A 10,698-nucleotide genomic window follows, 5' to 3' on the forward strand; every position below is an offset into this window, starting at 1 on the left:
ATGTTTTGAATGATTTGTGTCGAAAAAGGAATCTGTTTGTTTCTGTTTTGTCCATCTGTTAACTTATGCAAACAATTCATAGTAATTTTAAAAATATTTAAAAAAGACACATGTTTTTTTAAGTAGTTTTCAAAGGACAAAATATTTTTGTTTTTACGGATATCAAGGGAAAAAGTTATGATAAAATCTTTTCTCGGCTTATAGAATAAAAAATAGGAATTTTTTAAATTTAAAATAAGTACCAAAGATAAAACAATGCTTAATTTTCAATTTTAATTTCCGCAGGCGAAGCTGCGGGCTACAGATCTGCTAGTTATTAATATAATTATAATCAAGGTGAAAAATTAATGGAAACAAATATACTGAAGCAAAATATCAATGGTAAAATGCAGTAATATACAATTGATTTTCCTAATGCCGTTTTTCAAATTAGTCAAATACATAAACCAAAACATTGCTTCGCATAAATATTGGTTTCCCTTATAAGAATTGTCTACTGTGCATACCTTCCAAAAACCGCCGTTAATTAATTCGCCAAGAGTATTTGGTTTTTTTTTACCTTTTCGTTACCTATAAAAAATATTCCCTCTATTTCCTCTAAATCTTATTTTATCTTATATATATATCTTATTTTACATTTAAAGCAGGGACAGTAATCATTATGAGATTTATTTTAAAACTCACTCAATAACACTATGCAGCATCATAAATTTACCTCGATGGATGCTATATTTTTGGATTCGTTATAAATTCCGAAGTTAAACTGCGTTTTCCGTAAAGTTCCCCGACGCAAGGATTCTTAGCAAAAGGACCTCAAAGTTCGAAAAATGCTGAAATGCTGAAAGATTTTTAAAAGATACACTCTTTATCTTTCGAACCCCATACTTACAATAATTTTAGGATTTTTTTTAAGGGAGAAACCAATTTTAGAAAACATATTTAAAAACAAAAAAGGAATAAATAAATAATAAATATCTTAAAATGGTGCATAACTTAACAAAAAAAGAAGCTAGCTTCGGCCAGCCGAAGCTTATATATCCTTGCAGATAAAGTATATACCTATAGTTTAATGCTCACTCGGTGCAGTTCAAGGGATTCCAGATTCAGCGTGTTTATTTATATTTTGTTTTTAAGTTGTCAAAAATCAAAACGCCTACTTCCTACAAAGTTACAATGAATTTTCTTATATTTGATTGAATATTCCTATGGGAGCCTTAAGATATAGTGGTCCGATCCGGCTCGCTCCGATACTACCTGCAATAGAAAGAAGACTTTCGGGAAAGTTTCATCACGATAGCTTTAAAACTGATAGACTAGTTCGCATAAAAACGGACAGACGGACAGAAGGACAGACGGACATGGCTAAATAGACTCGGCTATTGGTGCTGATCAAGAATATATATACTTTATGTGGTCGGAAACGACTCCTTCACGTTGCAAACATCTGACTGAAATTATTATACCCTCTGCAAGGGTATAAACATAAAAGCATACAGCTGCGGTCAAAATAGTAGTAGTATTGCCGCCCTGCGTTTTCAAAGGTTTATTGTTGTAATTTTTCTTCTCCTGGTAACATTGTATTGATTATAATTGTACTATTAGACTAATTGGATAAGAAAAAGTTACATCAAACTTTTAAAAACACAAGGCGGCAACACTACTACTATTTTGATCACAGCTGGACGAAGGGCACGATTCCTGGGTTTTGTTTTAGAGCTGGAAAGCTGGTCTATGCCGGAGCTATGTAGTTTATCAGATGTTGGCGGTTCGTACCACTACCCCTCGTTGAAGCTGGGGGTGCTATATTTGTCCACTAGCAAAACTGTACCGCGACGGTAGGTGGAACCCGGTGTGAGGTGTGAGGGGTTGAATATAGGTGGACTGCAGAAATTAATAAACCTCAAGGACGCAGAATTCGCGGGAATTTTACGCATTCATCGACGTCAGCAGAGCTCTGCTACAATTCGCGTTGTACATATGTATGTTAGCAGAACAACTATGTTAAAAAAAAAATGTTAAAACAAGAGCAACTAAATTTTTTCTTTCACGGATAGTTTACGGATAAATAACGGTAAATTCCCATTAAAAAAGATTTTGGAAATTTTGCACTTTGCTATGGGTGTTCTGCTGAGTTAGCAGAAAATCTCATAATTTTAAAAATAATTGAGCAACAAATTTTTTTCTTTCACGAATAATTTACGGATAAATAACGGCAAATTGTCGATAGAAAAAAATTTGAATTTTCAAAGTTGCATTGCTAACGTTATGCACTTCAATCTATCACGGGGACTGAGAAAAAGCTCTCTACTGGTATAAAATACCGTAGCCGGAAAGGAAGGTAGACAGAATTCATTCTGATCTCGCGGCACTATAGCCACCAATGACTACAGCCAAGATGAACAGCAACTCTTCTTGAAGGATGTCTATAGAAGCCAGCAAACATATCCTGGAAAGAAATCCTGCTACATCCTCGTCCTGGAGAAGAATTATTAATATTATCAAGGGAACCCATTTCAAAGTGGACCACAGCACGGCCAATGTGATCAAAACCGTGAAAATAATCGATTACAAGGACGACATTCAGGACATGAGCCAAAACCTTAAGATCGTCATCGCTTTATTTGTTTTCTTGGTCATCCTGAAAGTGGTCAAAATGTACAAGCGATCTGTACAGGGACGCATGGACCAAAAGCACGCCCTAAAACAAGCGATATGCCGCCAGGTCTAAAATGAAAAGTAAAGTGCAAACCATAAACCCACAACCATAAAAAAGTGACAAAATATAAAGGCAATTAAATGGCTTAATTACAGACAAACGTGAAGCGAAGAAAACAAAAACAAATTGTGAACTCAGGCATTTATGAATGCAAGTGCAACAACAACGATAACAATGTAGTCAGAAAGATATTGGAAATGCCGCTGCCCGCAACCCGATCATCAGACCAGAAGTGTGCCTCCGTGGGTTACACGCACATACATGCAAACATACATACCTACATGATTAAGAGGCGGAGTGCAGGGAGTGAAGATGCGAAAAGCGGCGCTCCGCCGGAAAAGTCTGCCTGCAGCGCCCACAAGCAGCGCCGCAGCAGCGAGCGGCTTCCAGCGGGCCGCCCAGGGACCCAGGGAACCCCAGTAGGTGCCCAGGCCGATATCGAGATGGGTAAATATTGTTGTTGCACTTCCTCTCCAGCTTCCCACGCTTTGTGCCGCACCATGCTCAGCTGGCATTAGTAGTGTTGCACAACGTCAACGGGCTCAGCTGATCGCAGAGCAAGCCTACGAAAGCTCCCCGTCACGACGGATCGAGACCCCACAGGCAGAGGTCGTGTTGGTGCGGCGCCTGGTGAAGCAATAATATTGCCTACTTCTGGGCGCAGTCGCTAACCGACAATTGCTACCGGCTACGGGTTGCACATGTCGATAGGCGATCGAGTGTAGCACACATTTGAGGGCGGCTGCTCGAACTCCTTCGCAAGGAGTCCGGGATTAGACATGCGTCAATACGGTAGAGGACGTTAAGGTGCTAAAGGTCACGGCCATAAAGCCATCAAACGCTTTCGATTTTCGATTGATTGAACGCCTGAAGACTGACTAATTAAAGAAAAACCAACCTTTATCTCGAGTCATCAATCATTATTTATTGCATACTTTTTCGTTTCATATATTGGGCCATATAAATAATGTATTTTCACAGCTCCAAGTACAGTTGTACAGTTATGACATTGCATTCGCCATGGTAAATTCTGAATTAAATTTATAGCTAGCTAGCAAAGCTAGATCTCAAGTGGCTTGGGAAGCGTGTAGGAAATTATTTTGTTGACCATTTTATTGATCGTGGTATACCAACTGAAGGGGCCTTCGGTTAGAGATATAGTTCAATGCAGTACCAAGAGCTATGGCTTACATCATTGGCTACCGATCGACTTGATTTACGCCCTATCCAAAGAGCGGGCTTTGGCCCACCTTCATTTTCAGGTGGGTGGATCAAATCGGATGGGATCGTACAAAAAGATAAGAAGGAAAGACTTACAGCGACATACTGCTTCGTACTGCTCTTCGGGAATCAGAGAGTCAGAAAGTAAGAGAGCGGTTTCAATTCGATTCAATTCTTTCGACTGTGTCTACAGACCTGCGTGTGTGCCTATAAAACGATTGCAGGAATTTGCAGCGTCATTTTAACCAGGTTGCGGATCGTCTTCGCCTCAGTTTTCAGTTTTCCATACTCGTGGATCGCGTTGTGTGAATATGAAAGTAAAAGTTTCCGAAGAACGACTACTGCTGAGTCTTAATTAATTGACAACACCCACTCTTCTGAGAAAAAAAAGTGAATTAGAAACCAAACGAGAACAACGAAAAGTGACAAAGTGGCCAGAGATTTGAGACATCAACGAAAGTTGTCTAATTTCCTGCCCGCCATCTGAATACAAAGTAGGTTTTCCCCACCACAGCCCTTTCAACTTATTCCCACCTTCGGGTTCTGTGGCTGAAATAAAGTAAATACTTTAAATATTTCAAATTTCTGGCTGTACGTGTTTTTTTGGGCACACCAATTAAATGCCAGAAAAAAAAGAGCACAAGTGCAAATGCAAATTACACTCGCTTATGATTAAAACGCCCGCTTGCGAATTTGAGCTGTTATTAATTTGGTTCATATATTTCACTTTATTTACGTTTGTTGCCCATTTGCATATTGGGCGAAATTAATGAAATGTGAATGAATGCATAAGAATTTTTTTTAGCAAGCGGAACCCTCGGCTAGGGCAAGCATTCTGGAGGCCCTAAAAAACATTTCCGAAACCCCTGAAGTGGCGGTGGCTGAGTTGGCCGCCACGGCAGGTAAAGCACCAAGCCATGAAATCAGAGAACAGGAGTCTGTTGGCCCCCCGGCCTTCAGAAAAAGTAGCAGGGTCCTGAGATCCCCGAACCTTGTAGCGGGGCGGTAGCAACCGGACAAGGACACGGACACCCAAACGCCGAAAAGGTCGTGGGATGACACTAGTCCAAGCAGCGTCCAGCGGAAAACGCCGCCGAAGAGGTGTAGGGCAGCACGGGAGCCAAACTGCCTACACATCATCACAGAACTGGGCAAGATCCTGGATGAAGTCCTCAGCGATGTGAAAGACAATCAGGTCCGCCACATAACGGTAGCCATGAAAACGAAACTGGCGACACTGAAGGATCTCCAGACGACAATTTCAAAGGGGCTAAAAGCTACCAGCGGGGAGAAGGAGCAGGACCCTGAGATAGGAGATAGGACGGGCAGAATACAGCCGACAAGGAGAAGCAAACCCAGAAGGTCTGGAACAAGGCCATCGGTACCCAAACCGACCCCGCGGAGCCGCAGTTCGTACCAGCCAACGGGGACACGCATGCTGGACGGAGTCAAGCACCGCCCGCGAAGGCGAAGAAGGCGAAAAAATCCGCCGCAAGAGACCCCCAAGAGCAGCAGCAGCTTCGCTCCCAGCAACCAACGCTGGAGGCGCCGTCGACGAGCAAAGGAGCGGCCAGGGAGGGCCCGGAAAGAGAGGAAAATCCCTGGGGGACCGTCACGAGGTCAAGGCAAAAGCCGACGCGCACTCGTCCGGATGCGGTTGTCGTCACAGCGAAGCGGAAACCGTACAGCGAGATTTTTGCCATGGTCACCAGAAGGGACGACGACCAGCTCTCAGGCCTGGGGAGTTGCGTCAGCAAAGTACGCCGTACGAACAACGGAAACCTGCTGCTGGAGGTGGCCAAAGGAAGCAACAACGCCGAGTCCATGAAGGTCAGTATGGCGCAGGTGCTTTGCGGAGAGGTGGATGTCCGATCATCGTCCGAGGAATCGAAAGGGCTGGTCCTCGAAATCCGAGATCTGGACGCCTTGACCAGAAAGTCGGATATTGCCGCGGCTCTGGAAAATCAATACGACTTTGACGAAGGCAAGGTCAAAGTCCGGAGTATTCGCCCCGGATACTCGGAGTCCCAGATTGCCGTGATCAGTTTACCACTCACCCTCGGGAAGGTGGTAATCAAAGGGGGCGAGGTCCGAATCGGCTGGACTATATGCAGGATCAAAAAGCGGGGATGCCTCCCGCGGTGCTACAGATGTCTGGAGACAGGGCACATCGCTAGCAAATGCGAAAGCCGGATCGACCGAAGCGGATGCTGCTTCAAATGCGAAGAACAGGGCCACAAGGCTGCCCAGTGCTCCAACAAGTCGAGGTATGTCGTCTGCGCGGCTGCTGGTAGGAAGGATACGAGTCACCAGGCTGGAACAAAGAATTGCCCGTCGAGGACCAGTGGTGCAGCCCCCTCAAAAGCGTCACGCAACTGATTCAACTCAACCTGAATCACTGCAAGACGGCGCAGGACTTGCTGACGCAGACCGTGCCCGAAGTAGGGGCAGAGGTGGCGATCCTAAGCGAGCCATACAGGACAGCAACCAGCAGGGTGTGGATATTAAACCGCACAGGCAAAGCTGCTATTTGGTTGTCCGGCCTGGAAGCAACGTGCTTAGCAGTGACGTTTGTGGTCGCAGCAACGTAGTGGTTGGCGGCGACTTCAACGCCTGGACCCATTGCCTATTGGACACCATAGGAAAGGTCTTCGAAAAGGTAATCGTTACCAGGTTGGTGGCACGATGAAGTACTGCCGAGTGGTAACGCTGGGTCCACTGCTGTGGAAGACCATGTACAACGGAGTGCTGAACCTGTCCCTACCATGCAACACCACAATCGTTGGTTTCGCAGACGACGTCGCGAAGACGGAAGCCGTCCTGATCTCAAGCAGGAAACAGGTGGAAACAGCCAAGATAACGGTTGGCGGAAACGAGATCACTTCTCAACGTGCAATCAGATACCTAGGGGTCATACTGGACACCAGACTCTGCTTCAGGGAGTACGTATACGAGAAGGAGAACGTGACTGCCAGAGCCTTGTCCAGGATTCTATTCAACACCAGAGGACTCAAGCAAGGGAGAAGGAAGCTGCTTGCGAGTGTTGTGATGTCCCAGCTGCTTATTGCAGCCGCAGTGTGGGCAGACGCTACAGAGCTTAAGAGCTACATGAGCGGAGCCATATCCACCTATCGCCTGTGCGCCTTGAGGGTTGCGTGCGCTTTCAGGACGGTTTCGGATGACGCGGCACATTGCTGGCCAAGTGCCCCTACCAGAGCTAGTGCGCAAAGCGAAGGAGGTCCGCGGCCTAGGCGAGCTCGTGGAGCAAGGAGCGAGGTCTGAGACAAAATCCGAAGCCAGAGCCAGGAGCATGGAAAGGTGGCAGAGCAGGTGGGACAACTCCAAAAAAGGACGCTGGACCCACAAGCTCATACCGGACATTAGACCCTGGATAGGACGAAAACACGGCGAGGTAGACTTCTACCTAACGCAAATACTCAGCGAACACGGATGCTTCCGCGAGTATATGAAAAAGTACGGGCACGACACGGCAAACGGCTGCCCAGAGTGCGGAAGCGGCGTCAAGGAGGACGCCCGGCAGGTCCTATTCGAGTGCTACAGGTTCTACCACGAACGAAAGGCACTCCAAGATGCAACGGGAGTCAGCGTGGAAGTCCATTCACTAGTTCCAATAATGTTGGTCAGCAAGGACTTTTGGGACGCAACGGCAGATTTCGCGGCCAACATCATGAAGACGCCAAGACGTCTGAAGAGAAGGAGGAACGGGCAGGTGGAGTAGGCGGCAGAAGTCGCGCGAAGCAATGCTTTGCGGCAGTCCCGCGCGACCGAGCTTCCCATCCCATATTTATTGTTAATTACTTGTAAGAAAGCTCAAATAAAGAAATACAAAAAAAAATACACCCCTGCATATTTATATATATATCCATATATTCAATAAGTGATTGTGTTAAAGAACGAAGTTTTTTTATTGTGTCTGTTAACGATAGTGTTTGCAAGTATATATATCTTTGTTTTAATGTCTTCAAAAACCTAGGATCCAGCGCGTCGAGTTCTCATCGCGTAGGATTTAAAGGGGTAAGTTTGTCGGAACACGGTTTTTTTATGCACAGTTCCTTTATATATATATATATATATATAAATCCTTGGCCATCACGCGGTCCGACCCCAATCGGCAGAGAAGTGGGTTTTCCTAGATGGAGGAAAGAGGAAAAGAATTTAATTCCCCTCCTACGTTCACTCACACACAAAACACGGCAGGCGAATAGATTTTTGGTTTTTAAACACTTTTTGAAGTAAAACTTCTTTAGGCTTTTTATGCATTTTCGGGGACGGAGTAAAACCAATATATGACTGTCAAGAAAATCTTCTTCTTTATCACCGCTGACGAACGTTCTCTTTGTACTTCTTTCGCTCTGAGCGCGCTGAGAGAAAAGAGGAAAAAAAGATATATATATATTTTTTTATTTTATATATATATATTTGCATATATATATATATATATTAGGGTGGGTCGATTTGGAGGTCAGCCAATCGTAGGGGGGAACGTATCCTAAAGACAATTCTAAGCAACATTGCCAAAGAAAATATGCCTTGGCAACAGCGTTTGACCCTCCGCATTTGCAAGAGAAAAATACTGGTATTTCACTTTATTTTTGAGAAAAATATCATAGGAGCCGTTACTACAAATAACAGTATTAAAAAAATGCTTTAAAGACAACCAAGCATTTTTAATAAAGGGGAGAATTTAAAATTGACAAATATTTCACGGCTACTGTCGGAGGAGCATATAACGGAATATAACGTAAATTTAGTTGAAACAATGTAACTGTATGGCAACTCTGTAAGCTAGGGCTAACGCGTTGTAACGACTACCTAGTAATGCATAACGTGGCTTCTAAGCTCGCAGGCCACTACTGAAACCGCCTGTCTGGAGACAGGTCACGTATATTCCGGATCATCGCCAGCGTTAAGGTCAACTTGTGCACAAACACAGATGAAAAATTCCGCTACAGCACACGCGCAAGCGTGCCGTGAGTACACACAAACACTCATTGTCATCTATCTCTGCTCCCATATTCGCATACCTCCAAAAATAAATACATACATACGCTTTACCGCTGCTTAAGTAGCTTTTGCTGAATTTGTGTCTTCGCATTTGCCAATTTTCTAACGCCGAGCTGCACTTTAGGTACAGATTAGGGTAAACTAATTCTTGAGTTGTAGACCATTCCCTTTATCTAGTCGTTCCAGAATTTATAGTCAAGCTCAACGCCATGAGTCCAAACAACAAAGGCGAAGCGACCACCAACGAGAAGCTACCTTCATTGCGGCAACAACGATTAAAGGTCGAGGACAACATCAAACGTTTAGCTGACCGCGTAGAATCCAACTCAAATGAAACAGCGGAATCCCTAAACTGCAATGTGCAGATTCTAGAGGCATATTTTCGGCAGTTATCCCAGACATCGACGACGACGGACGCGCAGTGGGTGAAATCTTATTTGTTGAGGCAAAAAGCTAATTAAAATCACTCATCAACAAACAACGGCGCACCAGCCTCCACTAGTATACTTTTCTAAATACAACAAGAAGCGCAATCCCGGTTGCCAAGTTTAAAGTTGCCAAACTTCAACTTGGTTCTTGCAAAAGTGGACGCAGATACTCGACTCAGCTACGATGAAAAACAATCTTTCGACGAGCTACCCAATTGGGACGACTTTTGTGAAACACTAACACACCGATGCCAGTTCTTAGAAGGTCGTCACCGGAGCTCAATCAAGAACCGCCAAAGTGAGTGGTGTCAGAAGCCGAAGGCATTACCAAGTTCATTGACGAAGGCATTTGTTACTACACAGGCTAGCTGCGTTTACTGTGAGTCAGTCTCTCATTATATATCTCATTGCAAGGCCTTTGCTAAATTAAACTTAGCTCAACGGAAGGATTTCGCAAAGAATACACTCCTCGGCTTCAACTGCTTACGGAAATCTCACACTGTAACCGAATGCTCATCTAATTCGAGGTGCAGAGTATGCCAAACAGCGCATCACACTCTCCTGCATGAATTCTCACCAAATCAAGGGCATGTAGCATCCATCGGGGGTCGGTCAACAGATTTACATCAGAGTCAAGCAACAGCTCTGCAGGCACCACTGATTTCTCTTCTACCGTACCGCAAGGTGAAGTCTCATACCATCAGCGGGAGTCCATATCAAGGACGGAAACGGCCAGTTTCAGATATTCAGAGAGTTATTAGAGTCAGGTTCGGAACTTAACTTGATCATGGAGGAGACTGCGAAGCGCCTGCAGTTATCAAAATGCCGCGTCAGCCAAGCTATCAGTGGTATTTCTGACACCTCAAGGCAAATCAATTATAACGTACATACAACTCTAAAATCACGAGTTTCGGACTTTCAATGGACATCCAATTTCGCGGTGATCGCATCCATTTGTGCTTAACAACCTGATGAGGGTGTTGACATAACCGAATGGAACATGCCAGAAGGGATCGTACTAGCTGATCCAACATTGTTTCAACCCAGCAAAATCGACATTCTGATCGGAATTGAAGGATTCTTCGAAGCAAGCAATACAAGTTTCGGATGGGTAATTGGTGGAAGTACGATGTTGCCTACTGAGCCTGAGCGCTACAAATGCAATTTCGTTTAAGATCAACCATCTCTAGATGAAATCGTTTCACACTTTTGGAAAGTGGAAGAGTATCAAACGTCACGACAAACTCTTACCGAAGAAGAACAGCTCTGTGAACAGCATTACGATAACACAGTTGCTGTTGGATGCGA

General features: G+C 44.4%; 1 protein-coding gene across 1 annotated transcript; it reads left to right on the forward strand.

Moving 5' to 3' along the window:
- The first annotated feature begins 2,997 nt into the window (after nt 1-2,997).
- Nucleotides 2,998-6,626, forward strand: LOC138914873 (uncharacterized). The gene is made up of 5 exons (XM_070219570.1): nt 2,998-3,163; nt 3,225-3,346; nt 4,947-5,318; nt 5,405-6,284; nt 6,343-6,626. The coding sequence occupies exons 1-5, from the start codon at nt 2,998-3,000 to the stop codon at nt 6,624-6,626; spliced, it is 1,824 nt and encodes a 607-aa protein (XP_070075671.1).
- Nucleotides 6,627-10,698: the final 4,072 nt, after the last annotated feature.

This window comes from Drosophila takahashii, chromosome 2L, assembly GCF_030179915.1.
Source record: "Drosophila takahashii strain IR98-3 E-12201 chromosome 2L, DtakHiC1v2, whole genome shotgun sequence".
NCBI classification, from domain to species: Eukaryota; Metazoa; Arthropoda; class Insecta; order Diptera; family Drosophilidae; genus Drosophila; species Drosophila takahashii.

Excerpts from the sequence above, each read along its gene's own strand:
- LOC138914873 (XM_070219570.1), top strand. The coding sequence starts at position 2,998 with ATGATTAAGAGGCGGAGTGCAGGGAGTGAAGATGCGAAAAGCGGCGCT. Across the intron at positions 3,347-4,946 it reads TCGTGTTGGTGCGGCGCCTG|CAACCGGACAAGGACACGGA; the intron begins GTGAAGCAATAA and ends GCGGGGCGGTAG. Across the intron at positions 6,285-6,342 it reads TTGCCCGTCGAGGACCAGTG|ACGGCGCAGGACTTGCTGAC; the intron begins GTGCAGCCCCCT and ends AATCACTGCAAG.